The sequence below is a fragment of the Pteropus alecto genome, unplaced genomic scaffold, assembly GCF_000325575.1.
Source record: "Pteropus alecto unplaced genomic scaffold, ASM32557v1 scaffold79, whole genome shotgun sequence".
Classification (NCBI taxonomy): Eukaryota; Metazoa; Chordata; class Mammalia; order Chiroptera; family Pteropodidae; genus Pteropus; species Pteropus alecto.
This window is the reverse complement of record NW_006494612.1, coordinates 5,480,213-5,505,448: the sequence shown is the minus strand read 5'-3', so window position 1 is coordinate 5,505,448 and position 25,236 is coordinate 5,480,213. Positions and strand designations below refer to the sequence as shown.

General features: G+C 37.2%; 1 protein-coding gene across 1 annotated transcript in view; it reads right to left on the bottom strand.

The window, feature by feature from the left end:
• Window positions 1-876: 876 nt before the first annotated feature.
• The window catches only part of FIG4 (FIG4 phosphoinositide 5-phosphatase), a 96,266-nt gene continuing 71,906 nt past the window's right edge, over window positions 877-25,236 (bottom strand). The window contains exon 23 of the mRNA XM_006926067.3: window positions 877-1,239. Within this exon, the coding sequence (XP_006926129.1) occupies window positions 1,062-1,239 (178 nt within the window). The 3' untranslated portion in view covers window positions 877-1,061. The remainder of the gene's footprint in view (window positions 1,240-25,236) is intronic.

The window sequence follows — 25,236 nt, the reverse complement described above, 5'->3', positions numbered from 1 at the left end:
CCTGGTTTGATGATAGCATCAATCAAAAATGTCTTAATTAGGGCTTAACTTTCATATGTAAGGTAACCTTCCATAAAATCCCAGAATCTCGGGGTTTGAGATATCTTCAAGGTCATTTGGGCTGATCGGTTTTCCTTCTCCCATTAGACGGGTTGGTTTTCTTTTCTATTTTATTTATGAGGAAGGGAGAACTGAGACAACTCGTTAAAAAGCATAGAGATAATGAGATCAAATCACTGTTAGAAAATGCAGAAAGTTGTTCATGTTATGTTTGACTAAACAGAGAACAAACTATATGTGCACATGACGAAGTCAGCCTTGTCTGGATACCAAATGTCAACTCATGTAACACAACTGCACTCCACAAGTTATGCAGAGTAACAATGTGTAAATGTTTTACTTTGATATAATCTTATATTTATAAAAATATAAGAATAGTTCAAAGAACTCCTTTTTCCTCTCTCTCTGATTTACTAATTACCAATATTTTGTTCCATTCGTTCATTTTCTGGAACCATTTGACAGCACTTTGTTGGCAGCTTGTCCCTTTATCTATAAGTACTTCAGTGTTTATTTCCTAAGAATGAGGGCTTTCAAAGTAACAAATTTTTGATCAAAACATAAAGTGAGCATAAAAACCATCAGAGTAGATTAAAAATATGTTAACTACAAAGAAAAATACTCTGACTTCATTTTGCACGAGAGGAATATTTGGCCTGTTATGCTTACTGTGATATTCTCAGGCCCTACCAAGCACCTGGCACACAGCAGCTGCTCAATAAATAGCTATTAATTTCATAATGTGATAGTGTGATACTATATTGATTGCATTTCTAAACAAAGTATTTCTAAAATAAAGCAAAGGCAATGACAGCAAAATATTCAGTCATCTCTTTATTACCTAGAGTTTATAATTCACCAATTACAAAAAGAGGAAAGACCTTCAAATGTAAAGGACTAATAGGAAATCACCTTTTTAAGATGACACAAAACAGACTATAACATAAGCAAACTGACTCTGTTGGTCCCCCTCAGAGCCACACGGGTGACCTGCTTCCTCTTCACAGGTAGCGGTTTCTGATGTATTCTCGGTACACAGAGGTGTCTTCTTTCCCGAGGGGCTGCATGACACCTTGACTGGCCTGGATATGGGCCTGGAAGATCTCTGTAGATTTTCTATCTACCCTTGGAGGCTGAACTTCATAGATGTTGTCTTGCGAGAAAGCTGAAATGGGTGTTCTATAAAACAGAAGAGAGGGCTACATTTTAGAAAATAAAGTGAAGGACCACAGGGAGCAGTGGTCTCAAAGTGTTTGAGAGCTACTGATCTTGAACGCGCGGGCTTAGCAGCAACTAGCGGCTGCAGTGAGCTCCCCTGTCCCCTCACAGATGGCCTCCTCCTCTGCCTGGATGACAGAGCTGGGTCAGCACCTGGCCAGGGAGCCTTCCCCAAAGCACAGGCCGGGCGGGCACCCCTCTACTGTTCTCACAGGCCTGGGCATATCCCCACCTGTGCATCGTCTGACTCTCTCCCGTGACTGAGGAACTTTAGGGGGATGGTCGTACAGACTTTTTGCTCCTTGGTACACAGTAGGTGCTCAATCGTTTTTTTGTTTATTGATTTTGTATCCTGCAACTTTACTGAATTCATATATTCGTTCTAACAGCTATAGACATTGTTTTTTAAAAGGAAGACTTAGTAGGAATCAGTGAAGTAGAAGATACTAATAATTCCTACCTCACACACTGATGACAGTAGTAAATTTTGTATGTGTGAAGTGCTCACTCAGCATAGTGCCTGGCACACTGTAAGTGCTCAGGGAACACAAACCACTGTTAGTAATTACAGATGCATAATTCCTTATCTGAAATTCCGAAATCCTAAAAGATTTAATAACCTAACGTTACTTTGCTGGTAAGATCTGACCCAAGTGAAACTCATTTGGTAGTACATCCTAACCTGAACTGACAATACTCAATCCCACGTCATGCGAATATTAATATATTTAATTATCAGACAAGGCCTCAAATCACACTAGGGATGTTATTATAAGGCATATGTACTATCTTGGTATGCTAACGCCCCAAAATTCTGAATTCTAAAACACATCTAGCCTCAGGCTTTAGGATGAGAGATTACTGATCTCTAACAGGGAGCTTCCTTCCTCTCCAGAGTGATTTAAAAAGCACCCAAGAATCTGTCTGTTCAAAAATACCCCTCTAGTCCTACCACACCTAGTGCTTGAAATTGCCATCCACCCCTTGGAGGAAGGTACTATCTCCAGAAAGTCCTTGTCAAAATACATCTTGGTGTCTGACACACCCTCTACTCATCGAAGGTTGAGCGCCTACTAGTTATTACATCCTTATCTGGAGACAGGGCCTCAAGAGATGAGTCAACCAAGTCAGGTGTGATGCAGAGGGAGTATGCATGTATAGTGTGGGTGGAAGGTCAGGAAGGGGCCACTGGTAAGGGAAGATGGTAAGCTAGGAAGACGTTGTGAGGGATCGGGAGTACAATGACAACACATGCCACCACTTAGCTCAGGGCTGGCCCTGCCACCTTGAGGGCAGTTCTCCACACCAGGGCACCAAGATAATACGGAGAGAGAAGATCTGGAGAATCTATTAGCTCATGTGCATCTTATCAGAGGAATCAGGAAGGTATCCTAGATGACTGCTATTGGGTTGGCTGGGAAAGATCCCCTTGAGTCAGAAGCAGAATTGGACCTCAGACTCAGCTGGTTCTGCACTTGGAATGTCACCATTTTAAGGGACATGAGGCAATGCAGGCATACACGGAAGACGGGAGTTGCACAGTAACACCTTCAATCCTCACAGGGTTTGTCACAGTTAAATGTGGGCCTTCCTTACTCTCCCAGGAGCAGTCGAGGTGGCTGACTCTTCTTGCCTTTACCTAGAACACTAACACGTCCTCCCATGGCTGGAGACGCTGTGTTAAGTCATATTAAATAAAGTCACATTAAAACAAAATTTAACTGGAGGTGGAATATTCTCTCTGGATAACATAGGGTAATATAGTTCAACTCAAATTTGGTATATAGTTTATGAAATACTCCCATTTTTCTCAAAGCACTTTGATAATTTCACATAATCTTAGGATGTATCCTTATTTAACTAAACAAAAAACAAAGGAGTCAGCAAACACAGGGATTATACCCTCCATTTCACAGAGGACATATTTAAAGTCAATTTTTAAATGAGACTCATGGTTTTTGTCCTCTCTTTGAAGCCAGACCTTTGACTGGAACCCTGTGTGCACTAATGAAGACCTCTCTGGCAAAAATCACACCAGACATCCAACAGACATAAAAAGATACTGTCTGGGAACTAAACATTAATGTGGCTGAGAAAGGAGAATGCCAAGTCACCAAGTCATTGCTTTATCCTTCAGAGGCCTCAGCTACACACACAGGCAGGCAGGCTGTGGGAGGTGACAGGATCAGGGCCCAGCAACTGGCCGATGACATAGGGCTAGGGAAACCATGAACCGGGGCACAGATCAGCCACTTCTAACGAGTGCCTTGGGTTTCTTAGCAGCAAATCAATCAACAGCTCACCCTACTTCTCAGGAAACTGCTTTGCTGCCATGTGGAGTAATGGGAAACTGTTAGAAACACTTTATGAAATGCCAAACAGCTTAAATGTTATCAGACTGAGTGGCAGGTGGGTCTCTCCAAGACCACCTCACTATAGCTTCAAAACAATGTAGGGAGTCAGAACATGCATCAGCTATGCCCTTTGTCCTTTTTTTCCTTCTAGATTCAAAGTCTATATTAAACAAAAAAATCGTAATGTTAAAATGTTTATTAGTGGACTTGAGCCAGAAAGAAGCTTAAGACATACTCAATATTACTGGCATAATCAGAAAAAGGAGCAGGAAGAAACGGATTCACAAAGAAACCTTTGTTTCTTCAATTTACTTAGACGTCAAGAAGCCAGTCACAACGAGCTCCTCGTAGTTTTCAGGCAGTGGTTCTCCAAGTATGATCCCCAGACAAGCAGCATAAGCATCACCTAGAAACTTGTTAGACATATAAATTCTTAGGGCTACTCCAGACCCACTGAATCAGAAACTCTGAGGGTGGGGCCCAGCAAAGGGATTTAACAAGTGATTCTGATACTAAAGTTTGAGAAGTATGTACCATGTTAAATAAGATCTTATTTGTGGTCATTTTTAAGCAAGAATTTTTTTTTTTTTTAAATAATATACTACTACTAACGCTACATTGAGAAGGCATAATTTAACATTTAATTATAAAGATAAGCAGCAATATTAGGTTCGTCGGACACTTCCTAATGAGAAACGTTTAATTTCCCCATTGGCTTACACATATCCAAGATGGGCAAGAAATACAAAATATCCAAGATGCTCGCAAGGGGCTGGTGGTCAGCACTTTGTCCCTGAAAGCACTGGAAAGAGACGGCGTTCGACCTAACAACACTTCCAATACTACATGGAATAGTCTTTTTATTAGCTTAAAAGGTGTCTGTTTTGGGGATAGAAAAAAACAAACAAACCAGTATTTAAACACTAAATGATGTAGAAATTGTGAGACCACTTTCTTTTATTTATTCCAGTAGAGAGAGCTGGCTTATGATTGCACTTTCATGGTGGAAAGAAATAGTTCCACATTTCTCTCTTGGCCACAAAGAGATTTTTTTTTTTTTCCAGCTTCTCCTCACAGCCCGCAAAGGCATAAGATCTATTGCCTCTAATTCAAATGCTAGTTTTATTTCTGGTGGTAAATCATTACAATTACAAATCTGTAGGCTTATTTCTTTTTATCTACAAAACCTAGTTCCATCTTCAAGGAGAGCTATGTATTTCCCCTCAAGGAATGTTACAGTCTTATTTAGAATAATGTACTTACTTGCCAGTTCATTTGTGGGCTGCTCAACCCCTACTGCTTGGTGCACTCAAACACAGAGGATTGATGACACTTAGTCTTAACTGAAGTTCCCATTCACAGAAGAGCAACGCTTCAGGCGGAAATTCATTAGACACACCACATGTTTTTAAAGAAAATCCTTATTCACGCCCTTTAATGCTCTTTCTTAAATGTGGTATTATTCGCTTGATTATAATCTGAACATGTCTGATAATAACTATATCTTACACTTGGATGCAGAACTAATGTTTGAATCCCCTTTAAAGTTCAATTCCTGTTGAGGCTTTTTTTCTGACTTATGTGTATTGAGTACCCAATAAACATGTTGGTTTCACAAGAAAATATTTAATTCAGATTGAAATGTCTTCTAAATTTAGTAGTCATAATGATTTGTAGTTGGTGAGGGAAATACTAGACAATATTTGGATAATCTCAATAATTTTATATATGGGATACTCTTCCATATATACTTTTTCTATATTTAGCATTTTGGCATACGTCAAACCCCATTTGGCATTTCCAGAAAATTTAGTAATGGTTCTAGTCACAGAATATACTTTCCTTCCAGTGGTCCTTCCTGTTGCTACGCAAATTCTAAGTTTTCTCCCAATGTGGTCGTTTTCATCTCACCAAATCATTCTTTGTTATTCATGACTGAGTCACAGAATCAGAAGAATATTATAGCTGGAGACCTTACAGAAGAGCTCTACCAATCCCTTTATTTGCAGATGATGACTGTCATTAGGTTATTTCTTTCATTACTTCCTCTACTTTCTAGGAGAAAACAATAATTAGGACAGGTTCACATCAACCAGATGCTCTGGTCTCAGTGGAGCAAGACCTCAGCAAATGCTGGAATAGCACTAACCTTTGATTATTAGTCTATTTGTCTTTCTGCCAGTTTTGTAATTTCTATTAGGAAATAATAACTCATCACTTAACTGGCAGAGAGGCCTATGACACACATGGCCGTGAAACGATGTTCTCTCTTTCTAGCCTTTAGTATTGCTCAGAGCCTTTAGCCCTCAGTTTGTGGGTGCCGTTCTAACATTTTTCTGTGACTATCCATTGCTTCTCCTTAGTCCCCTTGTTAGGTTGCTTGTACCTTTCCAACAAGGCACTCATACACTGAAGCCTAGTCATGAATCTGTTCTACCAAGGTGATACAATGAGAATGTGTTTGCTTCTTCATGTTAAAAAATTAAGACAGTGCTATATATTACTCATGTTCCTTGCACAACTATAGACATCTAAGTCCAAAATGGAGCTCTCAAACTGCGCTTGTCCAATATGGTGGCTATTAGCCATATATGGCTGTTTAAATTAATTAAAATTAGATAAAATTTTAAATTAGTTCCTCAGCAGCACTAACCATATTTTAAACGCCTTAAAATGTAACTTCCTATTTTTATTATATCTATATATATATAGTCAATGTAATACACATAAGAGCCTTAGAGGCTGTTACAAGCTTGTCAGAGGGGGCGGTGGTGAGAAGGTGGTAGAGATTTTAGTCACGTGCTTCATCTACATCTGGCTAATCAGACAGTGCCTATATGGCAGAAGTACAAGCAGAGTTTGGGACATTAAAAAATGACTGCCTATCAGCTATACTTTTATTGCACCCAATGGTAGATGGCTAGTAGAACCAAGGACTTTACTTCACTATCCAAGTAGGATGCTTTCCTCATTTTTGCCTAATGGGATTGGATCAGTGCTAATACATATGGCAGTTGTATGTTTCCCATTCTCTCCCTTTCTGAATGAGAGTTTTTCTTTTCTTTTGCCACCATTGTATATCGGGAGCAGACAGTCTTTTTGTTTAGAGGTCACGAGATTACAAGAAACCTCATCTGGACATGATAAAGAGAGCTGCATAAAACTCAGACATCATAGACTTTGAGTGGGATGCAGTAACTTATGAGGGGTGGGGAGTGGGTTCTACTTATGGCAAGAGGAGTATGCATGGATAACTGGATAGCAGGAGGGCCAGACTGTCATGGATAACAGAATAGATTTCTCAATATCTACTTGAACTTTCTTTCTGGCATGCAGAAGCTGAAAAGCAAAAAGGAATACCACAGACTCCTTTGAAATTCAGGTTCAAAATATGATTCAAGTTCTATGTACCATTTTTGTTCATAGGAGCAATGATTTGGAACTGAGTAGCATGGATAAAAGCTAGATGTAGGGTATCCCTTTTGCAGACTGTGTGTGTGGCAAAGGTGACATGTTCTTGAGTTGGCCACTGTAGTGGTAACTTCCTGATTGTATCTGAGGAGCCTGGTTTTGCAGCCAGAGCTGCTGTGATAGCTTCCTGATCAAGGCAGATGCAATAGCCACTTTGATGGTGTGCCATGCGGTTTTGGGAGTTGTTCCTGGAAGCTTGGTCTATTGTCTGTTTCTTTGGCTCTCCAGTGATTCTGAAAACCACCTATAATCCTATCACAAATCACTTTCCGTTTCATAATCCTACCTAGTGAGGATTATGCTTTCTGCAACCATAGCCAGCCAATGAGCAAAGCACATCCAGTTCCAACTCTCTTTTGCTTTACCCAGCAGCAGGCAGCCAGGCTCCTAGATGAGCCCTGTTCCTAGATGGCTCTCGTGTGAAGGGGATACTCCCAGCAACTGGGCACGTGTATGTCTGCTGCCCAAGGAGCCAGAAGGGATACTCTGTCAAAGCATGGTGGTACTTTTTATGTTTTGGCCACAGCCATTAATATTTTTATTGGTCCAGATATGGCAGAGTGACACTGCTTTTACATTCTGAGAACTGTAAAATAAAAATGTCATTTGTGTTTTTAAAAGAAGTTTGGTTTTAGAGAAATGAAGTAGAATGATTTTGGGGCTCAAAAAAGGTAAAATGCTTCCAATTCAGGATACAATTTATAAACTCTACGGTTTCCCTCCCATCTGTAGGACACATTATCTATCTTGTTATAAAATGAAATGCAGTTTTTCTCTGTTCCAGCTGTGTTTTTATTACAAACACCAGGGGAGTGGCCAACAGTATTTGGCTGCATTGTTTTGTAGGCTATAACTTGAACATTTCGGCTGTTGTTTAATGAGAGAACACTTGGCTTTGAGCCACGGGCTGCAGGGACTGCTTATCCTGCACAGCACTGGGTCTGTTCTGCCAATCAAGGGCAGGTTGCACATCAAGGACATAACAGCTGTTATCAAAGGGCAAAGCAGGAACTGCACCACCCAGAGTCATCCTTTTTCCCTGCCTGTGTGCAGGCCCTGACTCTCCCTCAGGGCAACTGGTCATCTACTAGACATCTACACAGTGACCTTTGGGAGCAATCTCTCTTCTGCCCTCAAATTTCCTACAGTAGCAGCGGCAATGGCCTGTCACTCCTGGAAACTCAGACCAGTAGGTTACAGTAATGACCATGTGCCTTATTCCCCACATAGAAGTGATGATACCCTACTTTCATTCTTCTTGCTCATTAGGGTATTTTCACCTTTTCCTGATGATTTACAAAGGGCTACCTTTGAGCCTGCCATATTACATCATTACATCTCTTATAACCTGAACCTTTTTCCTAATAAACTTTTGATTTTAGAACCACTTTAGGTTTATATAATTATTATGAAGAGGATGAAGAGTTCCCACCTATCCCACACCCAGTTTCCGCTATTATTAACATCTTCCATTAGCACAGGTATATTTGTTACACTTAACCAACTGATATTGACACATTATTATTAACTAAAGTCCATACTTAGTTTTGACCTAATATCCTTTCTTTGTTCCGGGATCCCACCCAGGGTATGTTACATATAATCAGCGTGTCCCCTTAGGTTCCTCTTGGCAGTGACAACAGCCTTTCCTTGTTCTCGATGACGCTGATAGTTTTGAAGAGTACTTAACCCGCATCTTCTCAGAGCTGGCTTTTCCTTTACTAATAATAAGAATTAGAGAAAACTATCTTTTGGAAGGAGGTATCAGTAGGATCATGAGCCTTCAAAATAAAACCAACTGTCAGAAAGACTCATGTGGCTTCATCTCAATGTCCGTCTTTGATGGCATGTTGGGCGTGCTGCCCAGCGGGGATTTGGACAGCTGCCGAGGGGACTACTATGGAAGATTCGGCAGAAGGTTTCCCCAAACTGGCTGGTCACTACCTTCAAATGGGGAATTTTATGAAACACAGATTGCCAGGCCTCAGGCCCAAGTATACTGAATCAGAATCTCTAGCAATAGGGTTTTGAATTCTGTATTTTGCCTTCTTTTCAAAAGAAAATAATGCTAATTTTGTTTTTAATACAAAAAATTATAAAGGAAACATGGCCCATAATGTCAGTGTTACTAATATAAATAAAAGTATAAATGTAGAAAGTTTAAAGAGGAACCAAAAGTCCAAAATGAAAACTGAATGTATCCCCATAATCTACTTTAACCATTTTCTAGGGACACTTTGGCTGTTTCCTGTTTTTATTGTCTTTTGTTTGCTTTGGGATTTGGATCTCAACAAGCTTCATAAGATATTCTGTTATAACAAGAAATCTGAAAGCCACTATTACAGAAGACATTCTCAGTTCAGCTGCGAGGGAGCAGAATGTCCCTTCCAGTGCTGACGTCCATTATAAAAATCATAAAGCCCTGCTCTTCCTCTTCCTCCCCAGAACAAGTTAGACCTAAAGCCATTAGATGGGGCAGAGCAAGGAGAGACAGCCTGTGACAGCATGTGGGGAGTCAGAGCCCAAGTGGGGTGAGGAGGGCGTTTATAAGGGTGGTGTCTCTGTAATGGGAGTCAGAGCCTTAATGGAGTGCACCTCTGTGCAGTGGTGATGGAAGACTGGCTATGTTTGGGGGAATTAATCAAATAAATAAATATAATAAAGGTAACAGGAGCCAAGTTTCTCACTGCTAGAGAAGCAAGTCACTAATATGGAAAGAGAGAAGGCTAGAATAGATGCTGGGTACCCTATAATTAGAGGTACTGGTATGAATTTATGGATTTAAATATATACATTTTTACCTATACTTATTTATGTTATGTTTATAAACACATTTATATTATATAAAAATATATGTATTTTTTAAATGTACTTTTATATACACCTATGTATATGCGTATTTACGTATATGCAAATATGTACATGTCTTATGAACGGGCCTGGGAGTAGCAACATCCCAATGGCAACAGACACACCTAGTGCCCAGATCTTGGCTTTAATACCATTTTCCACTAAAAACAACCAAAGATCTTTAGAGAAATGACTGATTTCATGGCTGGGGCAGGCAAAGAACATGATGAGCTTAGAACATCTTGTGCCAGAAATCAAGGAAATGCTCAAAAAATGATGAGGACACATCCAAAGAACACAGAAGCCAGGTTAAAGGGACTCTGTTGAAATTTGGAACAATTTGAGCATCAAAATAAATAACGATAGCGACAGATTATTCCCCATTGAATAAAATTGGAAAGCAAGATCTCGTACTAAAAAAAGTCCATAAATGAAAAAATTGAAAGTTTGATGAAGAAATATTTACATAGTTTCAAAGTATCTCTCACAAAATATTCACTAATTAAAAGGAGAAAAAAAGAGCAACTTCACAGTGAAAAAACACAGAAGACATAACTTTAATTAAGGGATTGAAATAAAGATCATTAGCAATGGGATGAAATGAAATTGCGTGCCACTGACAGGATGCAATGAAAAGAACCCACCACCGCTTCTGTGATATTCCTGCTTGTATTCATATGTGCCTTAAGCCAACAAGCATTTATTATGTCATGGTTTCTGGGGGTCAGGAATCTGGGACTGATTTAGTTGAATGGTTCCAATTCGAGGGCTCTCACAAGGTAGAAGTCAAGCTGTTGGCTACAGTGACAGTCGACTTAAGGTTTAACTGGGGCTGAAGAATTCACTTCCAAGCTCACTCAACATAGTCAGCAGGCCTCAGTTTCTCACCAGCTGTTGGTTAGATGCTTCAGTTCCTTGCCATTTGGGCCTGTCCTTAGGGCTGCTCACAACACGAAGTTTGCTTCCCCCAAACCAAGTGATCCAAGATATCACTTTTATCACCTGACCGCTTCTGCTACAATGTGGGAGAAGACTGCATAAGCATGTGAATAACGAGAGGTGGGGCCAATCTGCAGGCTGGCTGCCACACTGCCAAAGATTCATAACCAGAAGATAATCATGACAAATGCAAATTGAGGGCCATTCTACAAAATAATTGGTCTGTATTTTTCAACGTGTCAAGGTCATAAAAATTGAGGAAAAATGGGGAACTATTCCAGAATGAAGGAGACTAAAGAGACAGGACAACTAAATGCAACATGAGATGCTGGACTAGATCTTTTTGAGATTAAAGACATTATTGAAACAACTGGCAGAAATTTGAATGGGGTTTCAATAGCTTCGTCAGAGGATTGGCTGGTAGCAATGCACTGATGTTAATTTCCTGATTTTACTAGATTGCACTGTGATTTTGTAGGAGAATGTTCTTATTCATAGGTAACACTCACTCAAATGTTAGGGAGAAATAGGCTATCAGGTCTGCAATTTACCCTTAAATGGTTTAGGGGAGGGGAAATATTCTTTGTTCTGTAATTGCAACTTTTAGATAAGTTTGAGATTGTTTCCAAATTAAAAATGTATATAAATTACAAAGACGTAGGAGAGAAATGTAAAATTGTCCAAGTTAAAAGTAGAAAATTCTAATTTTATTAGGTCGAATTATGATACTGCTGTTTTTGTAGGTCAAAAACATATGACTATTGGTAATTTCATATGGTTAAACTTAATACAGAAAATCTCACAAACTAATCAACATCAAAGATAATAAAATTATGGATTTCAATAAAAATGCAAAAACAACTCACAGTGCCCTTTAGAGGATCTCTTTCCTGCAATTACCCACTCTTCGTCCAGAATCCTCGGCATCTGCCTCTCTGTAGATCCCTTTCCACCAGCACACAAATAAGCTGTCATACTAACTCATATCATAGAACCAATTTCTTGATTTTATAGTCCCCTCCAGATACAGGCCTATTTCTTTGCACCCTTTATAGCATTTTTTGAAAGAATGGTTTCTACTCTTCATGTCCTCTTACTCACTTCCCATTTTTTTCCTAAATTCACTCCAAGTGTGCTTGCAAAGCTACCACCCATAAACATTTACTCATCAAGGCCATCAATTACCTTCCCGTTAATTTTTCTGTATTCAACACTGCTGCCCACTCCTTCCTTCTTGAAACATTTTTTTTCTCTTGGCTTCTGTGAAACCACACTTCTCTTGAGTTTCCTATTTCCCTCTTTGCCTACAACCTTGCTGCCTACAATTCATTCTCCAGAAAGCACCCACAGTCATCTTTTAGAGATGGGAATCAGAGCACGCTACTCTTTACTGAAAACCCTCCAATGGTTTACCAGTGGACAGAGTAATGGCTAAGCTCCTCAGGAATCTGGCTCCTACTATGCCTTACTCCTTCTCATAGCACATTCCTCTGGGCCTCTCATTCAGCCTTCTGTTTGCTTCTCAAACATGCCACATTGGTTCCTGCCCTGGTCTATTGTGCATGTTCTCTCTGCTTTGAACACTATTCCCCAGTCACCTCAGGGCAGACACTTCCTTTTCATTCAGGTCTCAGCTCTAATGTTAACTCCTCAAAGAGATTTTCCCTCAAAACCTAATCTAAAACAGACCCTAACCTTTACCTGCCCCAATCACTCTCTCCCCATCACCCTAGTTTGTGTTCTTAAAGGCATTTATTTTAATATGAAATTGTTTTATTAGTTCAATGCTTGTCTGCCTCTTCTAGAACATAAATCTCCTGAGGGATTGTCAGTTTTATTCTTTACTGTATTTCCAGAGTCTCGAACAGTACCTGACATATAGTAGGGGCTTAACAAATATTTGGTGAATAAATGAATCTCATACTTTTTGTTTTAAACTGCTAATGATCCCAACCATCAGATATCCCATGGCTGTGATAATAATTACAGAATCTTAGAGATGACCTTCCTTCTAAATCATCTTGTCCAACCTCAGATCAAATGAAGACACTTTCTACAATATTACTGATTGGTTATCGAGACTCTGCTTTAGTACGTTCAGTAATGGGAGAACTTGTGACTTTTGATAACGGAATGCTTATACATGTCATTGTTGATAGCTCTAATTGTTGGAAAGATTTTCTCTTTAGCGGCCCTAAATCTTCCTCCTTGTATGTTCCACTTTTTGGTCCCCAAAGTAACTTTAAAAAGCCCTGCTTCACTTGACAGTGATTCAAATATTACTTGAGAGAATGAGCACATGACTCTTAATTCTCTTCTCTGAGATAAATCTTCCCAGCTATCTCAACACGTCATGTGACATGAAAAATTAACCAACAGTGCACACGAGAAAAATCTCCAAAATTTTAGCTGCTTGGTTTAAAAAAAAATAAAACCTTTCTAATCATTTTGTCTGAAAAATAAAGTGTAAGAGTAGCCTTGGGTATTCAGAGAACACGGTCTCATTTCTCACGGCTGCCTTTCTGTTCTCTTAACAGCATGCTTCTCTGCATTGCACTCTTTCTGATATTGAGGGAACTACCACAATCATAGACAGCCAGGCCCATGAGCATCTTTCCTGAGGACAAAGACTTATGTTTTTCAGAATATATTATTTGTGGGTCTAGGTTCTCACTGCTGAATAAATTAAATTTTAATAAGATGAGAGAGAACTCTCACATTGTAACTGTTTGCTAATGAGCACTGCGGCAAAGACTCTTTGCCGAAGGCATTAAATAGTTTATTCTATGAGTGAAAAAACCCCTTTGGGCTTTCAAGTGTGTATAATGCAGGAGGAAGAACATCTGTTGTGATTAAACAGGCAGCATTCTAGTATATATTTGTATCCTTCTCTGTGATTTCTACCATAAAGTAAGCACTCTATAAGTATTACTGAATAAAGTAGTGAGCCAGTGAATAAATGAACCAGTGAACCAGAGGATGTCAGAAAGAGTGCTCTAGTCCAAGCCCTCATTTTACAGATGAAGGAGCATGGCCCCGACAGGGAAGGACTCATAGTTCAACAATGCCAGATGTAGAATCAGACCCCAGGGCTCCTGATTCTCAGGCTTAGAGTTCTTTCCACAGATTCGTGCTGCCTCCCTTATTGGGCACCTGTGCAAATAAATTTCCAGTTGACTGGATAAGTATGAAGGATTCTTTTTGCTTCGTTTTTAATAACTAAGTCATTGTGAATTACATCCTCAATCCATGTCCCCCAAAATGATTATTTTAAGCCAATCACAGCTAGCTCATGGCTCTAGGCTGTGACAAGTTTAGGGACTGGCATGTGACCCAATCCTGGCCACTGAGGCATGCGAAGTCTGCTGGGCAGGGTCTCGGACTCCTTGCTCCTAAAGAGACACAGGGGAAACGATCCCTTTCTCCCTTAGGCACTGCTGTGTCTGATTGTAATACCTGGACATACTACAGCCACCTTGCTACCAGTCTGAAGATAGGAGAGCAGAGAGATGGAAAGAAACTGGGAACTTTACGATCCCATGAAGCTCCTGAATCAGCCAACTCCGGAGCCAAACCTGTCTGCAATCTTTCAGAGAAATAAAATGATAAATCATCTTAGTGTTCAAATCAGTTGAGTAAGATGTTCCGTTATTTGAAGCTGAAAGTATCCTAAGGGGGTTCGAACAATGCATCGGTCATGTGGACAATATTGGTTCCCTGAGTTAGGAAGATCTTCCAAATGGTAACATATTTCATGATACAATATTTAAAAAATCGTATTTGTTAAGGTCACTACCAATCTCACCAGAAAAATCTAAGTATTCATGATGATAGATATAAGTTTTCTGATTCTGGCTTGAAAAATCCACATTTATCATTGTTAACAAATACTACCAATTGTTTTTCTTGAAGTGAAAGGCTTACTTTGTTCATTTTTTAGAAAGTGTCTGTCAAATGCCCAAGTCCAAAAAACTCAGTTTGTCATCATTATTTCAACTGGTGTTCCGTGAAAAAACTGGTGAGTTCAGCTCACAACTTAGACAATCTCACAAGTGATTTTCCTTGGGACGACCATCATATTTTTATATGCAATGAAAATGTTTTATATGTACTTACTGTTTTGTCACAAAGAATACTAAAAAGATATGCATTCGAGGGTTGACATGTAATTTTTACTGCATCATCAAGAATTTACATAAGCGTCACTGGCCTGCCTGCCTGCCTTCCCTCCTTCCTTCCTCCCTCTTTCCTTCCTTACCTTCTCTCCCTTTCTCCCTTTCTCTTTCTGCTGTATGTGTGTAGCAATGAAGAAAAGACTACCAGTACGGTTTGGCGCCACGACCTTGATCTTATAAACCCAATGGAAGGGCCTCAGAACCCCCAAGAGTTTGCAGACCACATTTTGAGACTCACCGCTTTATGCTTGTTATCTTTTTCCTTTTCGTCCTTTGATAACAACCCACTAGCTGTCACTTTTGTTACAGTCCATGCTGCCTGTGAAGGTTCTCCCAGTTTTAGCCGTACCCAATATAGATTGGGGTATAGATTGGAGAAAGTCCAGCTGCCTGGCTCGGGATAGCATATTATTGGACTTTGAGTTTAAGTCCCAAGAAATGAATTTGCATCTCAGCTTTATCACTTAAAAGTTTTGTAACTTTAAATGAGCTGCTGACCCTCTCCAGGCCTTGTTTTCTTAGAAAATCAGAGCACTGAATCCAATGATCTCTAAGCATTTTCCATTTCGCAGATTTCATGTTCCTAATATACACTAAACACACACACACACACACACACACACACACACACACACACACAGATGTTAATGGGACATTCTGAGAATGTCATCTTGCACCTCTTCAGACAGGTCTGATTATATCTTTGCATCTTTAGAAGCCATTATAGACAAGCTATGAGAAGAAAGAAGTATACGAAGAATTTAGATGATAACGACTGATATTTTCATTACGAGACTGTTGAGAAACATCCAAGATTCCATATGTAAAAACAAAAATTAAAGGCTAAAATAATAAACTAATAAATAATAAATTCAATTTAATTATATCATCTACATGATCTATAAACAAACCAATAACTGATTCTGTTACAGCATGAGAAAATCCAAGAAGAATAATACCATATACTGTGTTAAAAACTGTTCAAAACAAGTAAAAGCAAAATTTGGGGCCAGTAAGAACAGTACTGAGTAGAAAAGACTGTGTGAACAAAGTTATTGGTCTGAGAAACTTCAAATATAATTTAATTTGGAGTTCTTAAAAAGATACCTAAAATTACATTTTTTTACTCTTTTTCTATCTGCTAAACATTTGCTGAAATTATCAGAATGTTTTTCCTAGCTCTATTCTATTATTAAAAATAAATCTATCTGAACATACCAACTGTATTTAGTCAATTTATGTTCCTGTTTTCTAACTACATGATAAAGAACCTACCAATTTAGCTATTCATCCTCTGAAATAAGCCTAAAAGAGTTTTATTTTCAAAGATGTATTACTTTGATGTGCAATGCTTAAAAAGCACTAATCGACTTTATTTTGACATTAAGTAATGAACTTCTAACACAATTACAAATAGTAAAACAAAATGGTTAAAAAAGTCAGGATAGCCTCAATTCCTCTTTTCTTCTAGATAAGAACAGTTTACTCAGGTATTTGGGGGCTTAATTATGGTTTGGTGACATCATACACACAGAATAGAAACTGTGACCCTTTGCTCATGGATGTAAACCATTCTATAAAGAGTGTAAGGAAAGTGGTTTGAAAGGGAAGATTTTTTTTAACGTAAAAATTTTCATTCTTTGCAACTGAGATCAAACTACAGTATCTTTTTTTAAATTGTAAAATTCTAAGAATAAGTTACATATAAACACAAAGCGAAACTTAGAGCTTCATGTATTTGGAAACAATAGGCAAATAAAAATCAGGGAATCATAGCTTAATTTTAGGCATGTTGATCTAGGGATTTCTAGAATTAGCTACATATGGGGGGAGATTCTTTTGAAGAATTCTTTTGAAAAGCTTCAGCAATTTGGTAGTAGCAAAGAAGTGAAAATCAGGAAATCATGGATCAAGATGGTGACACAGATCATTCCCAACTTCAATCTTCCTCACGAGAAAAGAAGACCAACTAGCAACTATCCATAGACAAGAGACCATTGTTAAAATCTCATAACCTGGGAGTGAGGCTGAAGCAGCAGCCGCCTGTTTCCACTGAGACTGACAAGAACAGCATTAGAAGGGTAAGAAGAGTGACAGCACTCTGACCTCACTCCGGACTGTCACAGCACTGAACCGAGAGGGTCCCCCTGGGCTTGTAGTTTATACAGTGGAAAAGAGAGCCCAAGGTGGATATATAGCTCCTCTACCATTGTAGGGCACTTCCCACAAGGCCCACTTGGGTCTCACCTCACAAGGATCACTGGAAAAATCTTTGGGGCTTGACCACAGAGAATCAGATGGAAATGAAGAAGGGGGCGGCGCTTACAGTAACCAGTACTCAGATTTTGGCAATCAGATTTTGGAAGACCACATTTCTCCTTGCAGCTACAACTGAAAAGAGATAACAGTCAGAGGCTCTTGCTATTTGCAGAGCTGAGCTGATGGCCCTGTCTGACCACGGAGCTAAGTGGGCAGTGGAAATAAAAGGATGCTAATTAATATCACAAAAACATATGAATGTATAAATCTCTCCAGTAATAGAAAATATATAGTCAAAGTCAGATTTTCTAATATTGTAATGGTGGTGTGTAATTCACTTGCAACTCTAGTTTAAAAGTTAAAAAATATAAATATAGTAAAACTAACCATAACTACAATAATTTGTTATTGAATACATAATATAAAAAAATGTAAATGATAATATCAGTAACCTAAAATGTAAGGGGGGCATGTAAAAGTATAAAGTTTCTATATGCTATTGAAGTTATTATCTGCTTAAAATAGGATGTTAGAAATACAAGATATTTTATGTAAGCCTCATAGTAACTACAAAGGAAAAACCTGTAATAGATATGCAAATGATTATGATAAAGGAATCAAAGTGCACTCTTTCGAAAAGCCACTAAATTACAGAGGGAGACAGCAAGAGAGGAAGAAAGGGACAAAGGATCTACAAAACAGAAAACATGAACAAAATGACAACAGTAAGTCCTTATCTATAAATAATTTATTTAAATATAAATAGATTAGATTCTCCAATCAAAAGACAGAGTGACTGAATAGATTAAAAAACAAGATCCAATGATATGCTACCTACAAGAAATTCACTTTAGTTTTAAGGACACGCAAGGGCTGCGAATAAAGAGATGAAAAAAAGATTATTTTGAGAAACCAGGGGTAGCTATACTTCTATCAGACTAAAAAGACTTAAGTTGAAAATGATCAAAAGGACGAACAAAGTCATAATAATGACAAAGGGGGTCAATCCATAGAAGATAGAGAAGATATAATAATTGTAAATATTTATGTACCCAATATCAGAGCACCTAAATATATAAAGCGAATACTGACAGAACTAAAAGAAGAAACAAACAGTAGTACAATAATAGTTGAGAACTTTCTCAACAATGGATAGATCATTCAGAGACAGATTCAATTAACAAACCAGAGAATTTGAACGATATAATAGACCACATAGACCTAACAGTTATATTCAGAACATTCCATACAACAGCGCAGAATATACATCCTTTTCAAGTACACGTGGAACATTTTCTAGGACAGATCATATGTTAGGTCATAAAACAAGTCTCAACAAATTCAAGAAGACTGAAATCATACCAAGTATCTTTTTCACCCACAATGGAATGGAACTAGAAATTGATAACGGGATGAAAGCTGGAAAATTCACAAATACATATAAATTAAACAACATAATCCTGAATAACCAATGAACCAAAGAAGAAATTAAAAGTAAAAAAATCTTAAAACAAATGAGAATGGAAACACAGCATACAAAAATTTATGGGATGCAGCAAAAGCAATTATAAGAAGGAACTTTAGAGATAAACACATTTAGCAAGAAAAGAGAAAGATCTCAAATAAACAACCTAACTTTATACCTCGAAAAACTAGAAAAAGTAGAACAAATGAAGCCAGGAGTCATCAGAAGAAAGGAAATAATAAAGATTAAAGCAGAAATAATGAAATAGAGAACAGGAAACAAAAAGATTAACAAACCAAGGGTTGGTTCTTTGAAAAGATAAACAAAATAGATAAACTTTTAGCTAGACTAACCGAGAAAAAAAAATCTAATTCGATAAAATTCTAAATGAAACATTACGAATGAGACATTACAAATGATACTACAGAAATACAAAGGGTCATAAGAGACAACGATAAACAACTATACACCAACAAACTGAAAGACCTAGAAAAACTGGATAAATTTCTAAAAGCATACAAGCTACTAAGGCTGAATCATGAAGAAACAAATCTGAACAGACTAATAATAAGTAAGAAGATTGAATCGGCAATAAAAAACCTCCCATGAAAGCCCAGGACCAGATGGTTTCACTGATTAATTCTACCAAAGATTTAAAGAAGAATTAACATCAATCTTTCTTAACTCCTTCAAAAAAATTGAAGCAGAGGAAACACTCAAAATTGTTTTGAGGTCAGCATTATCCCAATACCAAATCCAGATAAGGATATTACAAGAAAAGAAAACTATATAGCGCAATATCCTCAATAAATATACATACAAAAAAAATTCTCAACAAAATACTAACAAACCAAATTCAACAGCACATTAAAGGGGTCATACACTATAATCAACTGGGATTCATCGCTGGGATGCAAGGATAGTTCAACATATGCAAATCAATAAATGTGACACATCGTATTAATAAAATTAGATGAAAAACACATGACCATCTTGATAGATACAAAAAAGCATTTGAAAACTTTCAGCATCCATTCATGATAAAAACTCTCAACAAATTACGTAAGAAGGAATGTACCTCAACAAAATAAAAACCAAATATGGCAAGCTCACAGCTGGATCATTCTCAATGGTGAAAGGTTGAAAGCTTTTCCTCTAAGATCAGGAATACAAAGGTGCCCACTCTCACCACTCCTATTCAACATAGTACTGGAAGTCCTAGCAAGAACAATCATATAAGAAAAATAAATAAAAGGGATCCAAATCAGAAAGGATGAAGTAAAATTATCTTTTTTTGCAGATGCATGATCTCATATATAGACTCCACCAAAAAAAAAAAAAACTGTTAGAACTAATAAATGAATTTAGTAATTCTGTAGAATAGAAAATCAAGATATGAAAATCAGTTATATTTTATACACTAACAACAAATTTTCTGAAAAAGAAATGAAAAAAACAATCCTATTTATAATAACATAAAAAACAATAAAGTACTTAGAAATAAATTTAACCAAAAAGGTGAAAGATCTATATAATGAAAACTATAAGACGCTGATGAAAGAAATTGAAGAAGACATAAATCAACAGAAAGATATTCCATGTCCATGGACTGGAAGAATTAATACCGTTAAAAAAGTCCATATTGCTCAACGTAATCTATTAATTACAATTGCTACCAAGATTCCAATGTCGTGAGTAATCCTAAAATTTATATGGAACCACAAAAAAACCATGAATAGTCAAAGCGATCTTGAGAAAGAAGAACAAAGTTGGAGGGGTCACGCTCTCTATTTTTCAAACCATATTACAAAGCTATAATAATCAAAAACAGTATGGTTTTGTCATAGACACAAACACATAGACCAATGGAACAGAACTGAAAGCCCAGAAATAAGCTCATGCATATATGGTCAAATAATATTTAACAAAGGAGGCAAGAATACTCAATAGAGAAAAGATAGTCTATTCATAAATAGTGATGGGAAAACTGGATATTCACATGCAAAAGAAAGAAAATGGACCCCTGTCTTATACACAAAAATTAACTCAAAATAGATTAAAGACTTAAATGCAAGGCCAGAAACCCTAAAACTCCTAAAAGAAAACAGAGAAAAGCCCCTGGAAGCTGATCTTAGCAATGATTTTATGGATATGATACAAAAAGCATAACAAGCAAAATAAAAAATAAACAAATGGGACTATATCGAACTAAAAACCTCTGTATAGCAAAAGAAATGATCAACAAAATGAAAAGGCAATCTATGGAATGGAGATAATATTTTCGAAAGGGGTTAATATCCAAAATATATAAAGAACTCATACCACTCAATAGCAAAAAACAAATAATCCAATTAAAAAATGGACACAGGAGTTGAACGTTTTTCCAAAGAAGAGATATAAACGGCCAAAGGGAACATGGAAAAGTGCTTGCTCGACATTACTAGTCATCAAAGAAATGCAAGTCAAAACTGCAATGAGATATCACCTAACACCTATTAGAATAGCTATTCTCAAAAAGTTGAGAAATAACAACTGCTGGCAAGGATGTGGGGAAAGGGAACCCTGTGCACTGTTGGTGGGAACGTAAACTGGTATAGCCACTACAGAAAACAGTATGAAGGTTCCACAAAAAGTGAAAAATAGAACTACCATATGACCCAGCAATCCCAATTCTGGGCATTCATCCAAAGAAAACAAAAACACTAACTTGAAAAGATATATGTGCCCAATGTTCACTGTAGCATTATTTACAATAGCTAAGACGGGAAGCAACCTAAGTGTCCACAGATGGATGAATGAAGAAAAAAGATGTGATTGATACACACACACACACACACACACACACACACACACACACACACACACACAAAATGGCAATTTTGTTCAGCCATAAAAAAAGAAAGGAAACCTTGCCATTTGAAATAACATGGATAGACCTTGAAGATTTTATACTATGTGAAATAAGTCAACAGACAAAGACAAATCCCATATGATCTCACTAATATGTGAAATCTAAAAACAAAACAAAACAAAACAAAACAAATAGAAACAGAGAACAGATTGGTGTTTGCCAGAGAAAAGAGATGGGAGATAGGGGGAATGGGTGAAGGCGGTCAAAAGGTACAAACTTCCAGATATAAGATGAATAAGTTCTAGGATGTAATGTACAGCATGGTGACTGTGGTTCACAATACTGTATTGCATATTTGAAAGTTGCTAAGGGAGTAGATTTTTAAAGTTCTCATAGCATGGTGACTATAGTCGATAACATTGACTTATATATTTGAAAATTGCTAAGGGAGTAGATTTTATAATTTCTCACCATACACACATGCACATACATATACACTAACTATGTGAGGGGATGGAGGTGTTAACTAATCTTACCATAGTTATCATTTTGCAGTATATACGCATATCGAATTATTACATTATATACCTTAAACTTACACATGTTATATGTCTATATTTCAATAAACTGGAAAAAGTTAAATTTAATTTTAAAAAATGATTGTATTTTAGCTTTTCCTACTAACATAATGTATATATTAACTAATAAGGACAGTAATAGTTTGTCGATTGAAAAAATCCTGCGATATCTGCCAAAAACTCTGAGTTGTTACATCTAAAACTGAAAATAAACTATCGTGAAATAAAAACTTGCAAATATTTATCATTTGTCTTGCCGTTTGCTTCAGTTTGTTAACCGTGACAGTTGTTTCTCCCTCACAATTATAGCATATTCATTAAAGAAGTAAAACTACTAAATGTCAAATATTACTCATTTGTACTTTATTCAATGCTTTCTGTTACCAGGTATTGTGCTAAAGCCTGGAGATACAAAGGCAGATAAGCCCTGGCCTCGAGTGAATCACAGTCATTTTAGATTAAAAATGTCACATAGTAGGTTTTATTTACCATAAAATTAGGAAGGATAACAGAAGGATGTTTATAAAATATGAGCAGACCTTAAATTATGAAGATATGATGCCATTAATTTCCATGGTAGTATTCCTCAAATTTCTTCATATGCCAAGAAGGAAAGTGAATAGTAATATTACAATATTAAACATGAAAAATTACTTATATAACATTAAAGACTACTGATGCCTGTTAGTAAATTTTAAGCAAATTAGGACTTAACGGGATTTGTACTTTATTTTTAAAATCATGTGTAAAAGCCCAAGGGGTTCTGAGTCACACATTGGATGGTAAAGCTATATTTAAATATAAAATTGAACAGTTTTTTCTTGTATTTCAACCAAAAATTTATGTTAACTGAAAAGACAACTTGTATATGATCCAAGAAGACAAGGGCAATGAATATAACATACCTGGGCACACATCTTCATCGTGCAAAAGAAATGACTGTCAGAAAGCCACGGTGACATAGCACAGGCTCAATAATCACTCCGACTGCCCCAAATCATCCCACTCACCTTCCATATACAAAATTGATGATAATTTGTTAAGTAACAAAATATCAAAAGGTTAAACAGTTACAAAATGTGATTCTTGTATACAGAGCTAAGAAAACCAATGAGTAATACCCCTCATGTAGCTATATCAGATATTCAAATCTGTTCCCACAGGATTAACCTATTTGCTCATGTAAAAAATAAGACATTTAAAACCATAATAAATTCTTCCTCTCTACTCATAATTAAAGGATTGCTTTTTCCTTTAATCTAACCAGGAATCTTCAAGAAATTTAAAAAGCACAGAAAATGATTTATTCAACTTGGACCCCTTTAAAGAAAGTTAAGAAATTTTACTTACTTGCTTTTTAAATTAAGAGCAGAAAAAAAAAAAAAGCTAAATTACTGAATATCTTTAATGTAAAACTTCTTGAGCTCCAGACAAATCATCTTGGATATCTTGTTATTGTCACAAATGAACAACACGTTAGCCCCCGAATTTGGCTTGTCGTGCATTTCCAGTCCTGGTGACATACCACCTTATCTAGTCAACCAAGCCAGAAAACTCTCGCCTATCATATACTCCTCACACTCAATTCCTTACCAAGCTTTACCAAGCCCTAAAGAGTCTGCATTTACAAAATAACCCCCTCCCTTATTTCACCTGTCATTAGTACTCCAATCACTTTGTCCTGCTGTTTCCAACAGACACGTTGTTTATTTCCTTGCATCCAATCCATTCTCCATGCTATTTCGAGAGTGACCTTTCTAAAATGCAAATATAAGTCTTACATTCTCCTGATTAAAACAGACTTTTAGGATAAGAGTCACTCACTTAGCATTTCTTCCTGATCCTGTTCCTACTTGTCTGTATCTCTCACCTCCTCCTTGACTATCCTCTGGCATTAGACACACATAACTATGTATGAGTCTCCAAAAGTGGTGTCTGGAGCTTCCACTCTATTCCCTCCTAGCTTTCCTCAACCAGATAACTCTATCTTTCCCTTAGAATTTACCCTGAGCATTAAGCCTGCCCAGAAATCTGTCTGATTCACATTCTTCCCAGTACTCCCAGTACTCCTTTGCTAACACACCTTCACACTTCCCTACTATCTGAAATCACTGACCCACCTGGCAATGTAAACTTGGAGGCAGGGACTAAATCATATTCAGCTATATACTGTGAGCACCTCACTTGGCACATAGTAAGGAACATTAAATAAATATGTCATTTAATGCCTTTAATGTCTTACCAGTAAGGTAAGTATACCTTATCTTAGAGAAGATCTATATTCCTGAAAAAAAAAAACCCCAAAAAACCAAACCCATATCAATGGGGTATTTAAGTCCTCCTGTGAATCTGTGAAAGCTCACCTAAATGGTATGCTTTATAGTCACCAAAATAAAAAAGGCAATACACTAAATTTAAAAAAATCAAAGTCATTTTAGATACCCCAAATTAATAGCATAATTATAGCATAATTGCAAAATTAATAACCTACAGTTAAATTTACATTTATTATTCCTTATATGGTAGAAACCTTTCAGGATAGTCTTTTCTAAAAGTTTCAACAAATTCACCTTGTTTCACTAAATTTATCTTGTTTAACATAGTATGCAGATGTTATACTGCATATTATATTCAAACAAAGAGGCATTCACTTTATCTATCTAATGCAGGGAGGAGGCAAGAGAATTAAAATGTTAATCAAGCCACAATCAGAGAGTGAGATATGTTGATCACACCCTTGCCAGGCCAGGAGGACACCTTCAGAACAAAGGAAGATTTCTGCTGGGATTGCTAACGACTCATTCACTACACCTTGCGAACAGAAACAGGAACCAAAAGTCATTCATTCCCTATGGCTAAAACCATGAGGAACCTATGGATTAAAGGCTGGGAACTGCCAGCAGGCTTTTCACTCTATATATTCCTCCCTTTCAAGGTAAGAATGCTCTTCCCCTTCCTCACTGTATGTCCACATCAAAGGAAATGGGTTAACAAAGTCTTTTAAACGATAACTCAT